At 39.3% G+C, this 27,671-nt stretch overlaps 2 protein-coding genes across 4 annotated transcripts in view; both read left to right on the top strand.

The window, feature by feature from the left end:
• On the top strand, nucleotides 1-27,438 carry LOC134673860 (digestive cysteine proteinase 1). Of its 3 annotated transcripts, none has more exons than XM_063531901.1 (14): nucleotides 1-77; nucleotides 2,714-2,801; nucleotides 11,184-11,289; nucleotides 11,849-11,972; nucleotides 13,059-13,194; nucleotides 16,512-16,627; nucleotides 17,268-17,382; nucleotides 17,942-18,144; nucleotides 19,343-19,444; nucleotides 20,276-20,402; nucleotides 22,792-22,897; nucleotides 24,460-24,549; nucleotides 25,034-25,131; nucleotides 25,471-27,438. In XM_063531901.1, exons 1-14 carry the CDS (start codon nucleotides 23-25, stop codon nucleotides 25,655-25,657), a joined length of 1,653 nt encoding a protein of 550 aa, XP_063387971.1. In that variant the 5' UTR covers nucleotides 1-22; the 3' UTR covers nucleotides 25,658-27,438. The 3 variants fall into 3 exon arrangements, with proteins under 3 accessions (XP_063387971.1, XP_063387970.1, XP_063387972.1); XM_063531900.1 differs by lacking the exon at nucleotides 2,714-2,801 and adding an exon at nucleotides 2,476-2,563 and having other exon boundaries at nucleotides 8-77; XM_063531902.1 differs by lacking the exons at nucleotides 1-77; nucleotides 2,714-2,801 and adding an exon at nucleotides 3,064-3,158.
• LOC134674169 (neuropilin and tolloid-like protein 1) overlaps nucleotides 26,020-27,671 on the top strand; it is a 35,496-nt gene continuing 33,844 nt past the window's right edge. Inside the window, exons 1-2 of the mRNA XM_063532224.1 lie at nucleotides 26,020-26,094; nucleotides 26,453-26,568. Of these exons, the coding sequence (XP_063388294.1) occupies nucleotides 26,020-26,094; nucleotides 26,453-26,568 (191 nt within the window). The remainder of the gene's footprint in view (nucleotides 26,095-26,452; nucleotides 26,569-27,671) is intronic.

Genomic DNA, 27,671 nt, shown 5'->3' with positions numbered 1-27,671 from the left:
GCCGCGCCGGACGCACGCCTCCATGTTGCTCCTCGTGTTGTGTCTCGCGGCCGCCGCCGCTGGCTATGTTGATAAACGTAAGTTGTTTTCGTTATTGCGTGTTACCTTTGTCTAAGATTATTATTGGTTACTTTTGACGACCGGCCTGGTCTAGGAGCATTCCATGAAATTGTCTACCGTTTGTCCCGTACAAACGCGAATTTTTTGAAGATTTGCTGGTATATGGCCAAGCGCGCACTACGATTTTTTGTCGCAGAAATGTAACGTATGTGTTTATATGTCGGTGCATGCGCGCACATGCGACAAGAAAATATGTATTACTCGTATAAGCGCGATTTTAAAATCGTGTCGCAAAAATTTAAATCACAGTGCGCGCAGGCTCTATGAGTTTCCTTTTCTATGACAAATGGTCAAAAATATGCACAGAAAAATAATCGCCTGCTTTAAGTGCCGAAAAAAAAGCATAATTTATATATATTAAAATTATACCTACACAATTCTTTGAGGCAACTAAAAATACGCCAAGTGGATAAATTACTTATTTATTGGTTACTGGGTAATAAACAATGTTTTTTAGGGTTCCGTACCTCAAAAGGAAAAAACGGAACCCTTATAGGATCACTCGTGCGTCTGTCTGTCTGTCTGTCCTGTCCGTCTGTTACAGTCGATTTTCTCCGGAACTACTGGGCCAATTAAGTTGAAATTTGGTACACATACGTAAATTACGTAAGTTTGTGACCCAAATACGGACATGTAACGTAAACAAATGAATTTTAAACATGGGGGCCACTTTGCGGGGGGGGGGGGGGGTAAATGAGAAAATTAAAAAATAAAGTTTTTCAAACTATATCATGTTACATATCAAATGAAAGAGCTTATTGTAAGGATCTCAAATATATAAAAAATATATATTTGAGATCCTTACAATAAGCTCATACTTATAATTTTCGAATAAACAGTTTAGAAGTAATTCAAGAGCATAGGCAAAAAATTACCATTCCCCCCCTTTATCTCCGAAACTACTAGGTCTAAAATTTTGAAAAAAATACATCAAATAGGTCTATACCTATAGATGACAGGAAAACCTATTAGAAATGTACAATCAAGCGTGAGTCGGACTTAATTACTTAGTTTTTGATCCGACCCCTACGGATTTTTTAAAGAGATTTCCCTCACGTTTCACATAAAAAAATACATTGTTAAAAATTGTGTAATGTACGGAACTCTTGGCCGGTTTTTTAACTAAATTAAGCAAATATATATTTTTTAAAGTTTAACCCTTCTTTGCATGATTTTTTTATTTTTGCCCGTAATTAATATATGTGTCACGTAATTGTTTACTGATTCTGGGAAAAATAGCAAAAAAAATTACATCATCGATTTTCACTGCGAAATCAGTGTCAGAAGTTGCATATGCTAAATCATATTTTTGTAAATATATGTATAACTATTAGTAAGGAGTATCAGAAAAATTTTACTGCCATCAGAAAGGTACACTATTTGTGATATTCATATGAATCATATGATATAGTTTGTAAATATAAAATAATTACAAACCCCGAAAAATCTGCCCAAAATCACATACTAAAAATCATCAACTTCCAGGTTTATCCAAGTTTTCCGGAATTTCGTCTTTAAACAAATGAATTTTTTATAAATTAAAATACTGAGTAAATTTATGTCAAAAATCAGAAAATGGATTAGTGTTGAAAGTTGACAGTGTTAAAAATAAATATCAATCACCTCCGAAAGCACCTTTATTTTATAGGACAATGTTATGATGGAAATTTCCATCACCATGCAAAGAACGGTTAAAGCGAAAAACATAAGACATTTTAGATAGCTGCATTACTATCTTAGTCTATGTACAGTCACCACACGGGATTGTTATGCCATTTAGGGTTCTTGCTAAATTGGAAATTCTATAGCGTAAGTACCTAATTGAACTACCAACTTAATTTAGCTACGACCCTAAATGGCCCAACAATCGCTGAGCGTGATGGTACATGTAATTACCAACCATATTTATTCTAGGAATAAATACTTTAATGTTTTGTTTACCAGACCTCGACTAGGCAAATTTTTCGGCTCAGGCTAGGCTAGCTTATTGAAATGTGAAAAAAAATCCTGGTATTCAACTATACCCCCAATTCGAGTCTTCCTCTCGACTCGAGCTTATTCGAGTCGAGCTTGCTCTGAGGCTTAGTCGATTTTTTTTTTATCTACGTATTTAGAAGGAGCCTTTATCTATGGGACATGTCGGCTCCGTTGGGCCTCTACATTACATTACTCTACATTACATTAGTGTTGCTAGATATCAAAGAAATGGTAAACGAATTTCGCATTTGGATAGGGGTTCCGCCAATATCTAAACATGCGAAGTTCGTGTACCATTTCTTTGGTATTACCACCTAGTCGATTTGTGTAAAAATATCTCGTATTTCGGTCATGTATTAATGTTCCCGACGTTTACAGAAGCCCCCCCGCAGTGGAGCCCCGTGTACTCAGTGAAGGGCGCGCTGATGATTCCCTACGCTGAGCTGGTCGAACCCTTCTCCGCCTGGTAAGTAACAATAAGTTCCCGATGTTTTCAGCAGCCCCCCCGCAATGGAGCCCCGTGTACTCCGTGAAGGGCGCGCTGATGATTCCCTACGCTGAGCTGGTCGAGCCCTTCTCCGCCTGGTAAGTAACAATAAGTTCCCGATGTTTCCAGAAGCCCCCCCGCAATGGAGCCCCGTGTACTCAGTGAAGGGCGCGCTGATGATTCCCTACGCTGAGCTGGTCGAACCCTTCCCCGCATGGTAAGTAACAATTAGTTCCCGATGTTTCCAGAAGCCCCTCCGCAATGGAGCCCCGTGTACTCCGTGAAGGGCGCGCTGATGATTCCCTACGCTGAGCTGGTCGAGCCCTTCTCCGCCTGGTAAGTAACAATTAGTTCCCGATGTTTACAGAAGCCCCTCCGCAATGGAGCCCCGTGTATTCCGTGAAGGGCGCGCTGATGATTCCCTACGCTGAGCTGGTGGAGCCCTTCTCCGCCTGGTAAGTAACAATAAGTTCCCGATGTTTACAGAAGCCCCTCCGCAATGGAGCCCCGTGTACTCCGTGAAGGGCGCGCTGATGATTCCCTACGCTGAGCTGGTCGAGCCCTTCTCCGCCTGGTAAGTACGACAATAAGTTCCCGATTCGGTTGAAAGTAAATAAATGATTTTTAAATATGGAGGCCACTTTTGGGGGGTAAATGAGAAAATCAAATCTCATATTTTTTAAACTGTATCGTGTTACATGTAAAATGAAAGAGCCCATTTTAAGAATAATAAATATATATTTTTTTGTAATTTTAAAATAAATAGTTTACAAGTTATTTAAAAAAAATAGCTAAAAAATGACCACCCCCCCCCCCCTTATCTCCGAAACTACTGGGTCTAAAATTTTGAATAAAATATACATATTAGTTCTTTACCTATGCATAATATAGCAAAACCTTAGAAATGTGCAGTCAAGCGTGAGTCGGACTTATGTACGGAACCCTAGAGACGCGAGCCCGACTCGCACTTGGCCGGTATTTTTCTAAGTATTTATTTGCACATTTAATAAACAACACATAACATACATACATAGAATTAAGAAAAACGTGGTCGGCTGCGCCAAATGGGTTTCTGAGTATCAGTTATATAATTTACAGTCAAGTGTAAAAATATGTGTGCACACACCATACTCAAAAATAGTGATGGGCCAAATCGTAAAATTTTCAAACCGAATAAGTCGACTCCGATTTAAACCCAAATCGGTTTGCAAACCGATTTGGCCAAGTCGATTTAACTTCTACTTTTTAAGTATCAGTAGTTCAAATCGCTCCGTAGTCTTTGAGTTGAGGAAATTGAATTGTCAATTTTACGCTTTGTTCGATTCGCTCGACAGCAAAAATTTTGACTTAAAAGTTTTGTAATATTTTTTTAGTTTTGTTGCGCGGTAAATCACAATTTTATAATATCTAAAGCTAAAACGGGAAAGCACTATACGAGCAAGCAGGAAAGAGCGTGCGGTCTCGTGCGATTTCGTGTCATTGCCGCGAATCGTTGAGTTAGCAAATCGACGCGGCGCAAAACTGCCAAACCGATCCAAGTATACCGCCAAATCAATCGCTTTAAGCCCATGCGAAATTGAACCTTACAACATAAACAATAAGTTTCATTTTACTTTACCTGTAGATACCAAGTTTCGACTCGACTCAATAATGGCGGCAATGTGCATGGCAACATTTTTCTTCGTGGTTTGAAATCGATTTGCGTACATTTTAATCCTCAATATGTCAAATGAAAGTGACGCATCAGCAAATATGAAAGGATGCGTTTAGAGCGGGTGAACGTATCTTAAGTCGATTTACGGAACACTCACGTCGATTTAGTCGACTTCAGACCTAAATCGGTTTGAACCGATTTGTGAAGTCGAATCGTAACATCGCTACTCAAAAATATTCCCCATAGCTCTTATGTCAGTGAATTAAGAACTATGGGACATATTTCTGAGTAAGTTGTATGTGCCCATATTTTTATACTTGACTGTACACACACTTCGCACCTCATTTGTGGTTTTCCTGTTGTTCATATTATTAAACGTTAAATTGATGTTTTGCTTGAGTTATTTTATTAATAACAAATTCAAATAACATTAAAATACCTAACACAGATATAAGTTTATTGAGACACCTTTGACGCAATTTATGCCAGACTTTTGCATACGTTAGTTTGTTTTTTCTTTAGCCTGTTAGTGTGTCCCACTGCTGGGCAAAGGCCTCCCCTCTTTCCCGCCACTTGTCTCTGTCTAATTCACATTCCCGCCACTCCACACAGAATGTATCTAGGTTGTCCCGCCATCTCCGTTTGGGTCTTCCTCTGCCCCGAGATCCATCCTGTGGCATCCAGTCCGAGGATACTTTGGCCCAGCGTTCTGGGTGCATTCGGCAGATGTGCCCTGCATGCCTAATCCCATTTCAGCTTAGCGGCCTTCATGCCCACATCCACAATGCCAGTTTTGGAACGCAGTTCGGTGTTTCTAATACGGTCGGTTCTACGAACAACCAGTACCTATGCTGCGTTCCATTGCTCTCTGGCAAACCTTGAGCCTGGCCTTTTCAGCATGTTAGTACTAATGAATAAATCTGAGAATTTAGATAACGAATGAATAGGAAGGAATGAACGATTATTTCCTTCCTTTCATATGCCTCGACTCGTTGCCTCAAACAAAAAAAAAACACTGATCAATGAAAATGTTCTCGCAAGGAGGTCCCTAATATTCATCCTGAGCTGCGAACGCTAAAACCCTACCCTAAAAGCACAGAATAAATAATAGTACTAGGTACAGAAGACTCACTTTCTAACAAAACGCGTCTGTTACGATCAGCACAGATACGGCCGCTAGGTGGCGACAACGCCACGCGCGGCTTATGGCAAACCCCAAAATTGGGGTGGAACGGATGTACTTTTAGCTACCTGTAGCAAAGCGACGAAATCGCGGAGTGAGCCACGCCTGCTAAAAGTAAAAAAAAAGATTGAGTTTTAGTGGCATAGATAATAATTAATTAGATACCACATTAGACTGCGACATTGAGACGTAGAAAAGTTTACCTCGACGAAATTTGAATCACCCCACCTTAGTATAGTCGCCATCAGATATATCGGAGCGGCTAAGGCGATCACAAATATCTGAACACGCCTCTATTGTCAAGGCGTTAGAGTACGTGTTCAGATATTGTGAACACCTTGGGCGCTCCGATAAATCTGATGGCCATTGTACATAGAACCTTGCATGTTTTGCGTTCAGTACGTACGTTCTTGGAGCTAAAGTGCAATTTGATGCACGCGATGCATGCATTCTATAATCTCAATTGTGTGATTCACTGAATCGAAATACATATTTTTGTAAACATTATGCCTCTCGCGTCGAATGACGGTACATATGACAGTTTTTGGCTTTTTACAACTACCAGGGGTATCGCTCACTTCTTTCTAGCTCGTCTCGATCATCAACTTTAAGCAGTTAATCACACTGGTAGAGTCTGGTGTTGGACTTAAATTCAAAAATAATTGCAGAAATATGTTTTTCCCGTATTTTTATTACTTAAATGTTACATTTGTAAATAAGTTAATGTGCTAAACTTCCAAAAAATGTCTACTAACATTTAACGTGACATCTACTCTACATAAAAATAAACTGTCATTATTTCATAAGGATAAATATCTGGGAGACAGAGCTTTGCTCGGAAAACATAAAAACACATATTAACTCACATTTGAGTCGCTTAACTTCAAACTCGGGTAAATCCATACAATTATTACTCACTTTAAATTGAAATTATAAACAATAACAAACTGTATATTTAAGTAGGTAACGATAATTAAGGATAAAATAGGTATAATTGAAAATAACTTATGTATATTAGTTAGTATAATTTATGCACTCATTGATAACTTTGTTTTCCGCTTACTGCTCCTACACTTAGATTAAAAATTGTTTTATTAAGGTAGGGCACTCAAGGTCTATTAACACATATAATATTATTATATAAGTTTTTGTACAAGACTGTTTGTTGCCTAAATAAATTAAAAAAAAAATAATCCATATGTCAGATCATGCGATTTTGGTATTAAGAAAAGGTAATAGGGTAGATATTTGCTGAGAGGGTCAATGGATTTACCAGAGTTTGATGTTAAGCGACACATTTATAGTCGGGTCTATCGCGAATTTATTTTATTACCTTTATATAACGACGTTTCAACACAGGTTTCACTGGTCGTGGTCGCGGCTGACTGATGTCCCTCCTCCTCCTTAGTCGTACACTCTTGTCAGAGTGGTCGTGGTTATGGGTTGTCCTTTTCTATGTTTATTGTGGCTGTTGCGATACTCCTCCATCTCTCTCTGTTTGTGGCACTCCGAGCAGCCTCAGTCAGGGAACATTTCGTCGTGGACTTTATGAGATCCGTCCACCTTGTAGGAGATCGGCCACGAGAACGTTGACCTTCCACTCTACCCTGCACTACCAACTGCTCCATCGACTTTTCGTTGCGGATGATATGTCCAAACATTTTCAGTATTTGCACTTGCACAATGTCCCAGCAAAATGTCAAAACAGTGATTTGTGCAACCGACGAAAAGTGTATGAAAAAGTTTAGACAAGATAACAAGACTTAAAAACTATTGTTACCTACTTTAACTAGATATGTTATCTTTGTAGTTCCTTTTTTTTTTGTTTTATGCTTTGGATGTACATACAAGTAAAGTTCCACTAACCCGTATAAATGACAATGTGGTTCAGTGAAGGGGACGGACTGAAAATCAGCGCTGCGCAGGCAATTTCTAATGAAATGACTGACGCGGCGTATGCTGAGCCCGTTCCTTTTGCCGCACAAATTCTTTGGTAAATCTTATTATATTATGTAACCAGTGTGCTTTTTGTGTTGCAATAAATGGTTTCTTATTTAGGGTAGACATCACATTTTCAAACCACCCACTACACATAATACATACAGTCAACGGTAAACATATGGGTGTACAAATCATTTCAAAAATATGTCCCATAACTCTTATGTCAGTGAATTAAGAACTATGGGACATATTTTTGAGTAAGTTGTCTACACCCATTTTTTTACCGTTGACTGTACAAACATGAAAACACAAAAATGCGCTTTTTCCCAGAGACCCTCATATAATTCGCAAATTTCATCGTAATCGTTAGAGCCGTGTTGCAGAAATCCTCAAAATATACAGAATGTTTGGTACATCGTTTGCCAAATTAAAGCGGCAGATAGGTTGAGTCATTTGCTATCTTTTCTCAGGCCTAGAAATTTTGTAGTAAAAAAAACCAAGGCCAATTTTGTTTTTCTAGGCATGAGAAGATAGCAAATGACTCAACCTATCTGCCGTTTTAATTTGGCAAACGATGTACCAAACACCCTGTATAATTATATATGTATACAAGAATTGCTTGTTTAAGGGTATAAGATTATTCGCCGCGAAAGGTATAAGGCACTCTTACACGACGTACTCGTATAGGTACAGTCAACGGTAAAAATATGGGTGTACAAATCATTTCAAAAATATGTCCCATAACTCTTATGTCAGTGAATTAAGAACTATGGGACATATTTTTGAGTAAGTTGTCTACACCCATATTTTTACCGTTGACTGTACATGAAAGAAATCGCAGGCAAAGCCTAGTCAGTAGGTATTAAATTACTTAGATTGATCCGAGCCCAGACTATAACAAAGTGATCAGTCTGAGCAGTGTTGTATGAACTTTATCTAAAGGTCGCAGGTCACCGATAACATGGCAAACACGCAGAGATTGTACCTACTGGTCACTATGTTTACCTATTTTTGTTTATATCAGTACATCTATTAGGAATAGGGTATTTGACTACAAGTCAAATCAGTTTCTTTTTAGGGTTCCGTATCCAAAGGGTGACTTACGGCTCCGAAACGTGGTCTTTCACTATCGGCCTCATCTCAAAACTCAAAGTCGCTCAACGAGCTATGGAGAGGGCTATGCTCGGAGTTTCTCTACGTGATCGAATCAGAAATGAGGAGATCCGTAGACGAACTAAAGTCACCGACATAGCCCACCGGATTAGCAAGCTGAAGTGGCAATGGGCAGGCCACATTGCACGCAGAGAAGATGGCCGATGGGGTCGTAAAGTGCTCGAGTGGAGACCACGGACTAGCAAGCGCAGCGTAGGACGTCCACCCACAAGATGGACAGACGATCTTGTTAAGGTCGCCGGAAGACGCTGGATGCGGGTCGCTTCCAACCGGCACGTATGGAGGTCCAAGGGGGAGGCCTATGTTCAGCAGTGGACGTCTTATGGCTGAGATGATGATGATGATGATCCAAAGGGTAAAAACGGGACCCTATTACTAAGACTCCGCTGTCCGTCCGTCCGTCCGTTTGTCACAAGGCTGTATCTCACGAACCGTGATAGCTAGACAGTTGAAATTTTCACAGATGATGTATTTCTGTTGCCGCTATAACAACAAATACTAAAAACAGAATAAAATAAAGATTTAAATGGGGCTCCCATACAACAAACGAGATTTTTGACCGAAGTTAAGCAACGTCGGGCGGGGTCAGTACTTGGATGGGTGATAGTTATTTTGTTGCCGTTTTTTGCATTATGGTACGGAACCCTTCGTGCGCGAGTCCGACTCGCTCTTGCCAGGTTTTTCGAACTGTCAAAACGATTTTGCTACTATGGAATTTATATGAAACACTAGCATGTGACGTCACAATACTCACAATCAAATTAACTACTCTTTATAGTTTTATACGGGTTTTAAAATAGAAATTGTGTCTAAAACTAACTGCCGTCTACGTTTCTCTATTAATCTTCTGGTGATTTATTTCATGCATGCTGTAAAATAATTTATTTTAAATACAGTCAAATACCCTATACAACTGTAAACCCCGCTTTTTAAGCCGATCCGCATTTGTGACGTTTTCAATCACATTGTCGGTTGTCGATAAGTCTGATTTCAAACTGAAGCTATATGGAAATAACGCCTTATTGACAACCGACAATAATTACCCTTTTAATTGACAATGACACATTTTAAGCGGTATAGCGTGTTAACTCATAAAACCCCAAGTTTGCTTTCTATCACTACCTTATAAAACAAAGTCCCCCATCCGCCACGTCTGCCTGTTTGTTTGTGTGTATATATTAACTCAAAAACTACTGAACGGATTTTCACGCGGTTTTTACATATCAATAGAGTGATTCTTGAGGAGGGTTTAGTGTATATTTAGTGTGTATGGTGTATATTTTGTTAAGGTCGCTAGCAGTGTTGCCAACTCGGATTTTGAAAAAATGCTAGACTAATGTCTAGATTATGCCAAAGTTTTTTGAAATATGCTAAATAAAATGCCAAAATGTCAACTTGAAATTAGATACTTAAAACACATACATTTTACAAATTTGCCGCCTTTTTCTACTGACAAGATCTGCTTGACCAACTTTATATAGTCCGTCGACGTCCATCCGTCCACAAAAGTCAAAATTCATATGAAAATATGAACCACATAAGGCGATGGCGCATATTGTTGCTGCCAAGTTGGTGCAAACTTGGCTTAGACTAAATTATGCTAAAAAATATGCCAGATGCTAAATCGAAAATTTTGGTGCCAAATCAAGTAAAAATATGCCAGATCTGGCATCAATTATGCCAAGTTGGTAACACTGGTCGCTAGACTCGCTAGTTATTACTAAAATGATCGTTATCAGAATTGAAGTATAATGACCGGGCGGTCAGAACAAACCATAAACAAAGAATAGGTTAATTCCTTGACCAAGTTTCACATTATCTTTGACAGTGAGTCGTTGACCGTACGGTATCGTCTTGGGTCGTCCCATTCGTTTTTCGTCAAGTTCTTAAATTCGTCCTATTCTGCTTTCGTCACTCATTCTACATTGAAAGCCACCGACGATTGTGACGAATGTAGAATGAGTGACGAAAGCAGAATAGGACTAATTTAAGAACTTGACGAAAAACGAATGGGACGACCCAAGACGATACCGACCGTACTCCTTTATGTGTTAAATCAAAGAGAATTTTGTATAGAGGCGGAGTGTCAAAGTAAAAATCTTTTCGAGCGATGGCTCCATACCTTTGGCCTATACTCGTGTAGATGGCGAGCCTTTTTGATGTTTATCAAATTTAACACATATCACTGAAAGAACAAGGATCCAAGTCAAATGGCGTTCTAAAAGTTTTAATCGTGATGTGTCGAAAGATGGCAGTAAATTTACAGTGACTTCAAAATTTATTTTGTAGAATACGCCTCTATGCACTCTATTTTCTTTGGTTATTATTAATTTAGTTGTTTTACAGGAAAACTATGAGAACAGGGATTCAAAAAAATGTTGAAAATGTCTTGTTTTTGGATATTATGTTAAAATTATTTTAAACCAGTTAGGTACAGTCAAGGAATTTAAATTCCGACCCATTTCGTACTTTGTCACAGTGACAACCGTATGAGGTCTCTAGCGGCTTTCATATTGATTGTCACTGTGACAAAGTACGAAATGGGTCGGAATTTAAATTCCTTGACTGTACCTACTTACGTATTATTAAGTCGAATATACGCTCGACATCTTTCGATCCAATTGCACTAATTTGACGATGTTTGACAGGTTTGACAGCAAGAATGGCAAGTCCCGCATCGACTACTACGGGCAGATGGTCAAGACCTACCAGATGACCTCTACAGTGTACCCTAAATACGGCACAATGATCAAAGTGAGTTGAAAATTAATATTAGGTACTTGCATACACGGCGGCTAAAAAATAACTGCATTCCCGTTGCCAGAGAAATTTTGGGACTATACTGAGCAAATTTTACTATGGGACCAACCCCGAAATGGCGAAAAAAAATGGCTTATTCATACATTTTGGCTGGTCTATTTTCTATATGAGGGTAAAACTAAATTTTTTACGCGATTTCGGAGTTGGTCTCATAGAAAAGTTGTTCAGTATAATCCCAAAACCTCCTTGACAACGGGAATGCAGTTATTTTTTAGCCAACGTGTAACATATTGATTTTGGAAGCGATTTAAATTTTTTGGGTTTTATAAAAATCAAATTTCTATTTGTAGACTCTTTTAATGGTAATATTTGGTTGTTGTATGTACACTTTTTATACGTGTCGAATGCCCTCCATTTTACTAGTAATTAAAGATCTGTTCTCTTAGTTTCTATAGACAATGGATGTGACATACCGTCGGGCAGAGTTGGTGAAAATTTAAGCAGTTTAACTATGAAAAGTAAAAAGTATTTTTTAATATTATATTTATTTCAGATCGCGCCGGTGACCACAGAGACCGTCCTGAACAAGGAGACGTGTCTGCAAGTGAACGGGACGGACGGACAGACGGTTGACATTCAGAACGTCCTCCCTGATATGACGGACTTCAAGTACATTGGTCAGTATACCATTTAGATCGCGCCGGTGACCACAGAGACCGTCCTGAACAAGCAGACGTGTCTGCAAGTGACGGACGGACAGACGGTCAATATACAGAACGTCCTCCCTGATATGACGGACTTAATTTTTTTTTTTAGTTTATTTATTCACTTTAGAATTTTTACATGCATATGCCACTATTGAAAACCTCTAGGGTTTATTTGTAATAGTTGGCGCGATCGCGTGGTCCAATCCGCGTTTGCTTAATACTATTATTACATTTATTACATGCTTGGTTGTGGTTCGGTAAACGATAACATTTTGTCTGACACACTATTTTTGAAATTTATATAGTATCTAGGCGTAGGACCTCCACCCACAAGATGGACAGACGACCTTGTTAAGGTCGCCGGAAGACGCTGGATGCGGGTCGCTTCCAACCGGCACGTATGGAGATCCAAGGGGGAGGCCTATGTTCAGCAGTGGACGTCTTATGGCTGAGATGATGATGATGATATAGTATCTAAGCTACTAAAATACACTTCACAGTACATCTGGTGCTCCATTACGACACCCCGTGCTATTATAAGCTCATTACGTAACTACGTCGAAAATTTAAAGGACCATATGGACCTACTGTAAAAGTATTAATTAAATTTATGACCCATTTCGTACAGTTGCCATCAGATACATCGGAGCGGCCAAGGTGTTCACAATATCTGAACAAGCACTCTAACGCCCTGGCAATAGAGGCGTGCTCAGATATTTGTGAGCACCTTGGCCGCTCCGATATATCTCATGGCGACTGTACCTTGTCACAGTGACAATCAATATGAAAGTCGCTAGATACTATTGTCACTGTGACAAGGTACAGAATGGGTCAAAAATTAAAACTTTCGACTAGTTTCGACTGTACAATACACGTGCGAATAGGTAATTTTTTTGAATTTCCTATTTGTCGCACTTGTATCGTAAATAACTATTATACACAGTGTGTAGTATGTATACTCCTTCTCCTTTCTCCGTGTCACTTCCTGTGTAGTATGTATACTGATTTTATATATTATACATGATATATTTCGTACTGATGATATATTATTTACAGGTACTGAAAACATGCGTGACACGGAGGCCACAAAATGGCGGATGACGACCACTGTAGGTGACAAAATCAACAAGTACACCATGTGGGTCAAATACAAGAAGGACCTCAGAGGAGATGCGTTACCCATACCTATGAGGTAATATTATTTTCTCAAACATGCAATGAAATATTGATGTTATGTTACTTATAATAGGCTGCGAAGTATGACGTTTCAGGTTCGGCTAGGACAAGAGGTATTTAATGGAATTTCATACAAATCTTGCAGGCCTAGGCCGGCAAAGTCCTCTTTTTTAATTTCCATTTCACAGATATTTGTGACACAGCATCGTGGCATTCAGCCATTAAAAAAAACTAGAGGCAGTATTTGCTTTATGTTTCGTAATGACACTCTGCCACTACGCCTATAAAAAAAATAACAAAATATAATGTTTGCTACAATTTGCAGTTTTATTTGTATAAAATCAACATGAACTTAATAAATAATACATTAGTAACCAAATTCTGTAATTTTAAATTATAAATTTAACTACACAAATAAATACATTTAAAATATTTCATCTAAACGTTAGCGGTAAAAAGGTCTACTCAAACACGCGTAGTTATTTTTTTAAATTGTTATGGAGGCAAAGTTGAAAAAATTTCATTCTGTATTTCTGTTTTATTGGATTTATGGTGCGTTGTTGATTTTTTTACTTTAATATGAGTCCCGACAAAATAATGAAATTAATTTTAATTGTAAGTAATCGTAGGAGTTGGAATTGGCAGCGTCACCAGAATTGATTTTAAAGAACTTGCTGCCTCTGCCGCCAAGTGAAAGACGAAGTATCTATATGGTTGCTTATGGCAATTTTATTATTTTAGAATCTAAGAAAAATGGCTTACAGTTTATTAGAAACAGTTTTGTGTCATATTTTAAAGAAATGAAAGTAACTACAAAATCGTGAACACTGTGGAAATTATACTTATTTTCTCCCTGCATAAAGCAACGATGTATGTGAAACATGATATCAACATGAAAGACTATGTAAACTTATGTGACGAAAACGACAGTCAGACGGATACAAGGCGAAAAAATCAAAGATACATGAAAATATACGGGTAGTAAAAATACACGACTCGTGTAAAACATACGCGTGATAAAGATATAGGTACGTGTTTAGTTATATTTTGGGTGTAGTTTACTTTTAGTTTTTTCTATAAATAAAACTTGGGTTTCGTGGATTTTTTATTTTATTTATTTCATTGCATGTTTGAGAAAACCACTATACATACCTCGCCGGGAAATGGGGTTGCCCGCGCTCAGACCTATCCGGCCTCGCTTCGCTCGGCCGTCTATATGTCTTCGGCCGGCAACCCCTTTTGTCCCGGCCTCTGTAGTAATGTACTATTTCTCAAACATGCAATGAAATATTGATGTTATGTTCCTTATAATAGGCTGCGAAGTATGACGTTTCAGGTGCGGCTAGGACAAAAGGTCGTTAATGGAATTTCATACACATCTTGCAGGCCTAGGCCGGCAAAGTCCTCTTTTTTAATTTTCATTTCACAGTTATTTGTGACACAGCATCGTGGCATTCATCCATTAATAAAAACTAGAGGCAGTATTTGCTTTATGGTTCGTAATGACACTCTGCCACTACGCCTATAAAAAAAAACAAAAAACAATGTTTGCTATAATTTGCAGTTTTATTTGTATAAAATCAACATGAAATTAATAAATAATACATTATATAATTTAAAATTATAAATTTAACTACACAAATAAAAACATTTAAAATATTTCATCTAAACGTTAGCGGTAAAAAGGTCTACTCAAACACGCGTAGTTATATTTTTTAAATTGTTATGGAGGTAAAGTTGAAAAACATTCATTCTGTTTTATTGGATTTATGGTGCGTTGTTGATTTTTTGACTTTAATATGAGTTCCGACGAAATAATGAAATTAATATTAATTGTAATCGTAGGTGTTGGAATTGGCAGCGTAAGCAGTAGAATTGATTTTAAATAACTTGCTGCCTCTGACGCCAAGTCAAAGACGAAGTATGTATATGGTTGCTTATGGCAATTTTATTATTTGAGAAACTAAGAAAAATGGCTTACAGTTTATTAGAAACAGTTTTGTGGCATATTTTAAATGAATGTAACTACAAATTCGTCAACACTGTGGAAATTATACTTATTTACTCCATGCATAAAGCAACGATGTATGTGAAACATGATATCAACATGAAAGACTATGTAAACTTATGTGACGAAAACGACAGTCAGACGGATACAAGGCGAAAAAATCAAAGATACATGAAAATATACGGGTAGTAAAAATACACGACTCGTGTAAAACATACGCGTGATAATGATATAGGTACGTGTTGGTTATATTTTGGGTGTAGTTTAGAGTCTATATGTCTTCGGCCGGCAACCCCTTTCGTCCCGGCCTCTGTAGTAATGTACTATTATAGTACATATCGTGCTACTTTACCGCACTAGTGCGATAATTAGCACATTACTGTATCGACAATTTGAAGGGTACTGTAAAACGGACGATACATGTGCGAATAGGTAATTCGCAACTCGTGTCGATTTAAAACATTCCCTTTGGTCGAGTTTTAAATACAAACACACAAACAGGCAGACGCGGCGCGGGACTTTTTTTATAAGTTAGTGATATTGGCACTAACGTAAGAAATATCCCGGCTTCGCCTCGGCCGACAATTATCTACATATGATCGGAGGCTTTCTTATATTATTTTTCTCAAAAATGGACGGCAAAGTCGACTTTGCCGTCTAAAAAATAGGTCGCGAAGCGCGTAGTTTATGGTCACTCAATGTAATGTTGCATACAATATGGGACTGCAATGTTGCATACAAATTCCATTATTTGTCGAGTTCCAAACTTTTTAAAATTTGAAATGGCCATATTAAATGAAGGCACAGGCCCATTAAACAGCCAAACAGATGATTAGTACCGCGACTATTTAGTTGTCTCAAATAGGTTGGCGTATTTTCGGCAGAAAAATACACTTCTATTTTTTTATTAAAAAAATAAAAAGGTGGCAAGGGCTTTTTTCTGTGAAAATATATACGTAAGAACGTTGGTTTTGTAAAATATTTCTATGACATTTATATTTCTTGCACCATTTTTGAGAAAAGCACTATATATGACTCGGCTGGAAGGCTACTTGCTGGCTTCGGATTCAATTAAACGGACTCCCAAGGTCGTCCGTTTAAAACGAATCCTCAGCCTGTAAGTAGCTACTTCCGAGCCTCGACAATAATGTACTATTGTTCAACGGAGCCGGAAAGCGGCACCTTCGTTAAGCGCAGCGGGCCGAAAGATGGCGTTTTCTGGCCGGAGAACAGAAGTAGTAGTTTTTCGAATTGGTGATGTGAAAAATCTATTTATTATCGAAATCTTGCTTTGTTTATTTTTAACTAAACACCTTTAATTTCAGATACGAGATGAAGGGCTTCAACTCCCTGCTGGGCTCGCACTACGACCACTACTACATCGAGTACATGGACTACGATGTCGAGGACATTGACCCCGACGTCTTCAAGGTCGACCCAGGTATACTGTCCTGTCAAAAACGTACTCAACAATATGTGTATTTATTTATTTATTTTTCTATCCAAAAAGTACGCGACATCTGTATTTACAATTCGTAGATTGTAATTATGTGGTACGTCCCACAATAAAAAAAGAAAAATATATTAACATTCAAATTGTTAACGGTATTGTTCAAAGTTATTTGTAGAGATGCACCGGATATTCGGTTACTATCCGGTATCCGGCCTATCCGGCAATTATTTTACCATCCGGCCGGATACCGGATAGTGACCTACTATCCGGCCGGATACCGGATAGTAACATTGCTTGATTTCGGAATAAAAATATGGATTTAAGAAACATGACACGGTCATAATAGTACTTGTTTGTTAATCGTATTTTTTTAAACAATTTTATCATTCCACTGACTTGCACGCGCACTCATTTCGAACCTAAAAATGAGTCCGCGCGAACGTTCACTAGGAAACAGGTCAAACCTGCAGAATGCGCACCTGAAAAACCGAAATGTAGGTATAGTTCCGCTGGCCTAATATTCGGCGGCCGGATACCGGATATTCGGCCGATGGTCAGGCAGAATATCCGGTATCCGGTATCCGGCCATACAACTATCCGTTGCATCTCTAGTTATTTGTCTCATCAGGTATGGATTGCACATCATTCCCCGGCCCCGGCATCCGTCACATGGCGACCTTCAACCCCATGAAGGAGTTCGTGCACCCCGTGCACGAGGGGCACGTGCACGACGAGTTCAACAGGTAATTACATTTATTTTTCCGATGTATACTTATGTATGTTTTGTTATATTTTTAATTAGTAGGCATCTTTCGACAGAACATAAACATAAAACATACATAAAACTGTTAGAACGCCATTTGACTTCGATCCTTATTATTTCACTGACAACTATGTGTTAACTTATTAAACATTAATATTAACGCCATATAATACGCCGAAATATCACAACCTATTTTCTCCGAAACTAATAGACCAATTAGAACTAATAGAAATTTGGTACACATATGTAAGATTGTGACCCAAAGACGAACATGTAACGTAAACAAATGAATTTTAAACATAGGGGCCACTTTTGGGGGGTAAATGAGAAAATTAAAAAAATAAGTTTTTTAAACTATATCGTGTTACCAATCAAATGAAAGAGCTCATTATAAGAATCTCAAATTTTTTTTTTTATAATTTGAAAATAAACAGTTTAGAAGTAATTCAAGAAAATAGGCAAAAAATGATTCCGACTCGCACTTGGCCGGTTTATTTTAAAATAAATAATTATAATGGTATTTAATTTAATCTCTTCAGATTCAAGAATAAGCACGGCAAGAGCTATCACAGCGACGTGGAACATGAGAAGCGTTTGAACATCTTCCGTCAGAATCTCCGCTTCGTTCACTCGAACAACCGCGCCCGACGAGGCTACACTATGGCGGTTAACCATCTGGCTGACAGGATTGATGACGAACTGGCTGCCTTGAGGGGGAGGAAATACAGCGGACCCAACCCAGGTATACTTATACTCTGGTATATCAGTCACTACGCAAAAGAGACGCCATATACTGTTAGAATCTCTGCTTCGTTCACTCGAACAACCGCGCCCGACGAGGCTACACTATGGCGGTTAACCATCTGGCTGACAGGACTGATGACGAGTTAGCTGGCTTGAGGGGGAGGAAATACAGCGGACCCAACCCAGGTACACTTATACTCTGGTATATCAGTCACTACACAAAAGAGACGCCATATACTGTTAGAATCTCTGCTTCGTTCACTCGCACAACCGCGCCCGACGAGGCTACACTATGGCGGTTAACCATCTGGCTGACAGGACTGATGATGAGTTAGCTGCCTTGAGGGGGAGGAAATACAGCGGACCAAACCCAGGTACACTTATACTCTAGTATATCAGTCACTACACAAAAGAGACGCCATATACTGTTAGAATCTCTGCTTCGTTCACTCGCACAACCGCGCCCGACGAGGCTACACTATGGCGGTTAACCATCTGGCTGACAGGACTGATGACGAGTTAGCTGCCTTGAGGGGGAGGAAATACAGCGGACCAAACCCAGGTACACTTATACTCTAGTATATCAGTCACTACACAAAAGAGACGCCATATACTGTTAGAATCTCTGCTTCGTTCACTCGCACAACCGCGCCCGACGAGGCTACACTATGGCGGTTAACCATCTGGCTGACAGGACTGATGACGAGTTAGCTGCCTTGAGGGGGAGGAAATACAGCGGACCAAACCCAGGTACACTTATACTCTAGTATATCAGTCACTACACAAAAGAGACGCTTCGCGTTACTGACGAAACGATTCTAACAAAACGGCAATACATCGTGATGTGACCATGTAACGTTAGAGGTCGTTCCGATGTAAAGAAAACAAGGAAATTGCGATTTAGTTGGTGAAATATTGCTAATAATGGTTTATGTATATTGTTGGCATACAATTTTTTTTAATAACATGTAAGGAATCGAATGGTACCATTATTTTTTTCCTATTATGTACTTGTATTTTTTTTATTATTCCCATATATTTTTTAAGGTACCAATTTATTGTGATATTTTTTTCATTATCAATCTATTTAACTAGATTTAGTTACATAATTCGACATGTGTTAACAACCCTAAGGTGTGAATGAATAAAAACCAATAAGCGCCATCTGCCGAAGATTTAGTAAAGTTTCGTTCCAGGTCTGCCGTTCCCGTACGCGTCAGAGGACATTGAAGAGGAGAGCGACAAGCTGCCCTCAGAACACGACTGGAGACTCTTCGGCGCCGTCACCCCTGTTAAAGGTAAACTTTTATAGGGCATAGCATGAACTATAGGGGGCAGCACAGGGGCCGTCAGATTTTGGGCGTGATGCGTAAATGTGAAGTTTATGCTTCCGATGTAACCCACAAGATGGCAGAACCTATTATGTAGTATATAGTAGCACTTGCTATGGCAATGTTATGTGTATGTTTCCGAATCAGGCCACAAGATGGCAGAACCTACAACACGCACGGTGCAAGTTGGAGGGTCTGCCATCTTGTGGCTTGAATCGAAAACATAAGCACGTACCAAAGAAAGTGCTACCATATAGCGTTCTCGTACGTTTTCTTGTGCACAGCATACACATTTACGCCGATATAAATATTAGTAATTTTATAACCCAAAACTCCATAGGAAAGAAAATTAAAAGAATAAAAACGATTATCGTTTTAAAAACTTGTTATTTAAATGTACAGCGAATAAAATAATTAAAAAAAAAAATCGGTTACTGATGAAGTTAAAGTGACGTCACAAAGTTTGTGTCTCCCCCCTCCCCCATGTCACAATATGTCACATTTTCTTGACCCCCTCCCTCCCCCTAAACGTGTGACGTAATTAATGGATGACCCCTAAGGGTAAAACGGGACCCTATTACTAAGACTCCGATGTCCGTCCGTCCGTCCGTCTGTCACCAGGCTGTATGTAACGAACCGTGATAGCTGTAGTGAACCTAGACAGTTGAAATTTTCACAGATGATGTATTTCTGTTGCCGCTATAACAACAAATGCTAAAAATTACGGAACCCTCGGAATCCGACTCGCACTTGTCCGATTTTTTCCCTAAATAACAACATTTATATTTTTTTTACCAGACCAATCAGTGTGCGGGTCGTGCTGGTCGTTCGGCACCGTGGGCGCCGTGGAGGGAGCTCTGTTCCTGAAGAACGGGAACCACCTCGTCCGCCTGAGCCAGCAGGCGCTAGTCGACTGCTCCTGGGGGTAACATTACCATTTTCCATTGTAAATAAATATATTCAATTATTACATTAACTATAAAGTAAATTAAAAATAAACTAAACTAATAACTTAGTCAAACAACTCGTCCGGCGCCCTTCCAGACGCAAAGGTGTCCATCACGCTCGCCGCATTGCCACACTCGATCGCGATAGACTTATGTAGCTACAGTACATTTACCATCTTTCGACAGAAGATTAAAATTGTTCGAACGTCATTTGACTTTGATCATTATTCTTTCACTGATACGTGTTAACTTGTTAAATATTAATATTAACGCCATCTACTCGAAAGTAGGCCAAAGGTATGGTGCAATCTTTTCGAGCGATGGCGCCATAACCTTCAGCCTACTCTCGAGTAGATGGCGTTAATTTCAATATTTAACAAATTAACACATATCAGTGAAAGAATAAGGATCAAAGTCCAAAATGTACAGTGGCTACATATTTTACTTTGACAATCCGCCTCTATACACTATATTCTCTTTGGTTCCCGAGAACGATACAACTATGAAGGATCCTCACTGGATTTTTTAGCCATCTTTTTTAACCGACTTCCAAATCCCAAAGGAGGAGGTTATCAATTCGGTTGTATGTTTTTTTTTATTTTATTTTTTTTATTTTTTTTATTTATTTTTTATTTTTTATGTTTGTTACTCCATATCTCCGTCAGTACTGGACCGATTTTGAAAAATATTTTTTTTGATTGTATGTATATGCATACAGATTGGTCCCGTTTTTGTCAAAATCCAGTTCTGATGATGGGATCCATGAGGAATCGACGGAACTCCTCAAATCTTAAAGGCATACATATGGTGATTTATCTGTTTTTATCAACAAATCAAGCATATACATTCAAAAACGTGGCATTTGATGAAGTGGAACTGCTGATGATGATCAGAATGGAACTCTTCAACGACGCATAGTTCACCTTTGGCGATTTGTCCTCTTCGTTATGTTTTTTAAGCAAGTTAAGTTTTTAAGCCACAATTTTATCAAGCTTGAGTTCTGATGATGGGATCCATGAGAAATCGAGGGAACTCCTCAAATTTTAAAGGCATGCGTATAGAGATTTTTGTATTTTCATCAGAAAATCAAGCATTTTCATTAAAAACTGTCGCATTTGATGAAGTGGAACTGCTGATGATGATCAGAACGGAACTCTTCAACGACGCATAGTTCACGTTTGGCGATTTGTCCTCTTCGTTATGTTTGTTAAGCAAGTTTAGTTTTTAAGCCACATTTCTGTCAAGCTCGAGTTCTGATGATGGGATCCATAAGGAATCTAGGGAACTCCTCAAATCTTAAAGGCATACGTATAGAATTTTTTGTATTTTCATCATAAAATCAAGCATTTACATTAAAAACTGTCGCATTTGATGAAGTGGAACTGCTGATGATGATCAGAACAGAACTCTTCAACGACGCATAGTACATGTTTGGTGATTTCGAATTTCGATTTTGACTTGGACTGGGACCCGGACTCATACCCGGATCCGGTTCGGACCCGGACTCGGACTCGGACTCGGACCCGGACTCGGACCCGGACTCGGACCCGGACTCGGACCCGGACTCGGACCCGGACCCGGACTTGGACCGGGACTCGGACCCGGACTCTGACTCAGAGACCCGGACCTTGACCCGGAAAACCACTATGATAATGATACCTAAACTAAATAAACCACTATGATTACCTACCATAAAATGTGGGTATGATGATGCCAAACCCCTCCCGCTCAAACTCCCGTACACCGCATCGCATGCGCCGTTAAGTGGGTTAGGTTAGGTTTGAACTGCGATCCTCACAGAACCGAACAAAAGTGGGTTAGGTTTGGTTAGAACTGCGAGTCTTACAGAAACGAAATGCTACTAGAAAAGTGGGTTTGATTAGGTTCGAACTGCGATCCTCACAGAACCGAACTGCTATCAGAGAAGTGGGTTAGGTTAGGCTAGATAACTACGACCCTTACGGAAACGAAATGCTACTAGAAAGTAGGTACTGGTTTTACCTCCTTTTCTACATAGTGCACCATCTACCATAATTTTTCACCGGGCCCCATAGAAGTCGGTTTTTTTTTCTTAAAAATTATGCTTTTTTAGTGTTCCGTACAAAACTTTGTTCACGGAACACTTATGGGATCACTTCGGTCTTGCAAATCGGTTAAATGCGTTTTTCTCAGAGACCGTTTGACGTAGATACCTAAAATTTGGAACAGTTATTTGTCGATAGTTTGTTTGTTTTTCACCACACCAGCTGGTAACTGACGAGAAAGTTGCATTTTATCCACACAAAGTAATCTCGTTTTGACCATCACACTGATGAAAGGATGATGAAAGGTTAATAAAATTGTTAAAAATGTCGTAATGTTGCACAGTTTCGGTAACAACGGATGCGATGGAGGCGAGGACTTCCGCGCGTACCAGTGGATCATGAAACACGGGCTGCCCACCGAGGAGGAGTATGGCGGCTACCTGGGACAGGTACGGATATAACCTCAATAATATCAGGCCCCTATTTCACCAACGTGACACTCGACAATTCGACAAGTTTCATTGTTGCTGACGTCACAGGCATCCATAGGCTACGGTTATCGCTTACCATCGGGCGCGCCGTATTCCTGTTTGTCACCATCATTGTATTATTAAAAAAAAAACTTTATTATATCGGCAAAAAACAGGTATTTCTCTTGTGATGTTTATGATGATAACGATGACAATTGTCACAAGTTTTCAAAGAACTTTCGGTAATTCTTGACAGCAAATGAGTTCTGTGTCGGAATTTCGTGACAATTGTCGTATTTCTTGTGACAATTGTCATTAGCTTCGCAAAATAAGTACTTATTTACCGGCGATACAGTGGAGTTTTTTTTTAATTAACATGTTGGTGGCAAACAACCACACCGCCCGTCTGATGGTAAGCGGTTACCTTAGCCTATGGAGGCCTGTGACGTCAGTAACAGTGATGTCGACAAATGCGACATTTGTCACGTTGGTGAAATAGGGCCCTGGGAGACCGAGCTTCGAGCGACCTTCACCAAGGAGGGGTTTTGGCCGAAGGGTGTCAAGTTCCGGTGGTTCCGCGGCCGGCTCCCTGACACTGCGGGGTTGTATAATGCTTCACAATCATAATGTGATTTGTGGTGTGTAGTTTTAAAATATATTTTTATAATATGTATGCTAGTTTTAAGGTATTTATGTATGGGCACAGGGCGGACACGCCATACATCAAAACTCGTTTGCGTGTATATGTGTGAACGGCACGTCTGTACACGCGTCATTGTGTGAGTAAGTCGCTTAGGGCTACTATTTACATGTTTTTGAGTTCACGGAGCGTTATCGTTGTACTCTTAACGTAAATATCAAACATTTTTATTCCTAAAATTAAAGAAACAAACATAATTTACAAGATGGTATTTTCTCCTAGATCCTTGCTATAATAAACTGTTCTATTCACAGGTCACAGCTAATATTATTTGAACGTATATGCGAACTCACCCGTAACCCGTAAAGGCCGTAAAATATTACGTAAAGTATGGTGCGGCAATAAATTACCTACCAAAAATGTCATGTCGAATTGTCGATACACAATTAGCGTGGACTAAATATAAATAATTACAAAACGCTACTTTTTAATATATGTATAATAAAAATAAATGTTCTTTATTTCGTGAATTTGAAAAACAACCGACATCGCAAAATACATCGGCATTTTGAACGTTGCGTCATCGCGCCGCGGCGTTGCTAGCCGAACTGAGAGTATGTCAGGAGTCCGTCAGAACTCAGTCGCGGGGCGAGGTAATCCGAGTCGGGGCGGGGCGGTGCGTGTCCGTTCTGTATGATAATACTATTACTTATTCTGTGGTATGGGCCACTAGTTGCCTGAAATTAAAATTTTCATTTCATTTGCTCGAAAAAGATACTTATAAAAATTAAAAAAATTGCGCATTTTCCCAGAGAGACCTGGCTAGATACTTTGACAATACGCCTCTATAGTAAATTCTCTTTGGCTAAAGTCATAAAACTTATGTGTATTTTGTTGACAGGACGGTTACTGCCACATCGACAACGTCACGCTGGTGACCTCCATCAAGGGCTGGGTCAACGTCACCACCAACGACGAGAAAGCTCTCAGGGTCAGTACATTATTTTGGAATACTTATATAGTTTCACGTCCTTATATTAGGGTGGTATTCCACCTGTTCAATATCTTGGTCCAATGACTTACTACGAGCACCTACCTGCCGATCTGAGAAATCAGCCGTGTGACGAAACATTTAAGCGCAAATTGAGAAACCTTTTGTTGGATAACCCTCTGTTCTCTGTAAATGAGAATTCCATCACCACCCTAACATCCCAGAAACTTAGGTATCGTCTTGGGTCGTCCCATTCGTTTTTCGTCAAGTTCTTAAATTAGTCCTATTCTGCTTTCGTCACTCATTCTACATTGAAAGCCACCGACGATTGTGACGAATGTAGAATGAGTGACGAAAGCAGAATAGGACTAATTTAAGAACTTGACGAAAAACGAATGGGACGACCCAAGACGATACCGAAACTTGTTACGGGTCTGGGTTCGAATCCATGCTTGCACTTCACTTAATAGGCGTGTGTTTCCAGCTGGCCATCTTCAAGCACGGCCCTATCTCGGTGGCCATCGACGCTTCTCATAAAACGTTCAGCTTCTACTCGCACGGCGTCTACTACGAGCCCGAATGGTAATTAATATACTTAACAACATTTTACAGTACATCTGGTGCTCCATTACGACACCATGTGCTATAATAAGCATATTACGTAACTATGTCGAAAAGATAACTTCCAACAAAACCGAAAGACAGCGATCAGGGACGAATCATGCTGTTCCTTTCTTATCCCTTTCGGCTATTTAGCGTTGTCAAAATTCAGGTCACACTCACAAAGGGCGTCAAGTTGTGCCAACCCTAATAATTGCTCGGAGCAATGCTGAGCCGAACGGAGCCGAGAACGCCCGAAAGGATCAGTTTCGCCCCTGATATTTGTTTAATAGTTTAAACGTAAAATATATTTGTCCCCAGCAAAAATAAAGTGGAAGAGCTGGACCACGCGGTGCTGGCGGTCGGGTACGGGATCCTCAACGGGCAGAAGTACTGGCTGGTGAAGAACTCGTGGTCCAACATGTGGGGCAACGACGGCTACGTGCTAATGTCGTCCAAGGATAACAACTGCGGCGTCATGAGCGCGCCCACCTACGTACTCATGTAGATTGGGTACATAAAAATATGCTAGATACTAAAATGATAGTTCGATAAGCCAATTTACGACCAAATAGTTCTGCTTTTTAACTAATTTTGCACAATATGTACGACTTTTGAACAAACTGTACCATTTTTGAACAAAGTGTACTAATTTTGTACAAAATAACAGATCGAGTGGACAAATTGGGGCAATCGAACTGTCACTTTGGCAATTTAGACATGACTGTAAATGGTTGCTTCGAAAAATATGTAAAAAAAAAATAAAACAGCCTAAAAAGAAAAAGAGATTTTGATCACCAAAAACCATAAAAAAACCCACTAAAAGATCACGGGCAGAAGTACTGGCTGGTGAAGAACTCGTGGTCCAACATGTGGGGCAACGACGGCTACGTGCTAATGTCGTCCAAGGATAACAACTGTGGCGTCATGAGCGCGCCCACCTACGTACTCATGTAGATTGTGTACATAAAAATATGCTAGATACTAAAATGATAGTTCGATAAGCCAATTTACGAACAAATAGTTCTGCTTTTTAACTAATTTTGCACAATATGTACGACTTTTGAACAAACTGTACCAATTTTGAACTAATTGTACCATTTTTGAACAAAGTGTACTAATTTTGTACAAAATAACAGATCGAGTGGACATATTGGGGCAATCGAACTGTCACTTTAGCAAATTAGACATGACTGTAAATGGTTGCTTCGACAAATATGTAAAAAAAATAAAACAGCCTAAAAAGAAAAAGAGATTATGACCACCAAAAACCATAAAAAACCCACTAAAAGATCACGGGCAGAAGTACTGGCTGGTGAAGAACTCGTGGTCCAACATGTGGGGCAACGACGGCTACGTGCTAATGTCGGCCAAGGACAACAACTGCGACGTCATGAGCGCGCCCACCTACGTACTCATGTAGACTGTGTTCCTAAAATCCTGGCAGGGTCGCCATGTAACCGGAAAGGATGAGTATTATTCCAGCATTCGCTTGTTTCATTACTCATCCTTTCCGAACCTTACAATATGCTAGATACTAACATGATAGTTTGATAAGCCAATTTACAACCCAATAATTCTGCTTTTTAACTAATTTTGCATAATGTGTACCATTTTTGCACAATGTGTACCAAGTTTGCACAATGTGTACCAAATTTGCACAATGTGTACCACTTTTGAACAAATATGTACAACGTTTGAACAAAGTGTAGGTACTTATTTTGTACAAAATTACAGATCGGGTGACAAATTGGGGCAATCGAGCTGTCATTTCATATTTTAATAATAGGATCTCTACAAATTCCACAATCTATTTTGGCATAGAAGTAACGTTATATAAAAATAAATTTTGGTATTTTTTTAATCTGTGAAGATATCACTTGTTTTTTTAGTTTTATGTAATATTCTACTTTTTGTCTTGTACAAAAGTTGTTGTTTAAAGTGATGTCAATTTAATAATAGAGATACTTTTATAGGCATTAGTTACGTCAAAATGAAGAGATCTAGAGCAATCCATGTCAAACATATAATATGTAAGTTTATTATAGTTTAAGAGTTCTTAAAAGTTACGCACACTTCCGTGTGCGTAGGCATGAGCGTGCGCGTGCGTTGATGTTGGAACAGCGCACACGTCACGCAAGCGGTGTGCCGTCTCACATAAAAATCCGTATATTACAAGGCGCACGTGCACGTCTACGCACACGCGTCCGGTGTGACTGATTTAAAATTGTGTAGAACATTTAAGAGGTTTGGTTAAAACCACAATAAAACTAAAAAGTTGCGTTTAATTATTTTTGTATTATTTTCAAGAACTGATAATCCCTTTACCTACCTACCTACCTATCTGGATCTATCCATCCCTACTAACATTATACACGCGAAAGTTTGTCTGTCTGTTGTCTCGTCACAGAATAAGTAATGGTGCTACTTGTGGTACTACCGTACAGAAAGGAAACTTCCTACAAAACCGAAGTTTGACAGCGGTTCAGGGTCGAATCATTCGGCTCAGCATTGCTCCGAGG

The sequence above is a fragment of the Cydia fagiglandana genome, chromosome 19 (genome assembly GCF_963556715.1).
Source record: "Cydia fagiglandana chromosome 19, ilCydFagi1.1, whole genome shotgun sequence".
NCBI classification, from domain to species: domain Eukaryota; kingdom Metazoa; phylum Arthropoda; class Insecta; order Lepidoptera; family Tortricidae; genus Cydia; species Cydia fagiglandana.
The sequence above is the reverse complement of the archived record's forward strand: the minus strand, read 5'-3'. Positions and strand labels throughout refer to the sequence as shown.

Excerpts from the sequence above, each read along its gene's own strand:
- LOC134673860 (XM_063531901.1), top strand. The coding sequence starts at position 23 with ATGTTGCTCCTCGTGTTGTGTCTCGCGGCCGCCGCCGCTGGCTATGTT. Across the intron at positions 18,145-19,342 it reads ATACAGCGGACCCAACCCAG|GTCTGCCGTTCCCGTACGCG; the intron begins GTATACTTATAC and ends GTTTCGTTCCAG. Across the intron at positions 22,898-24,459 it reads ATGGCGGCTACCTGGGACAG|GACGGTTACTGCCACATCGA; the intron begins GTACGGATATAA and ends TTTTGTTGACAG.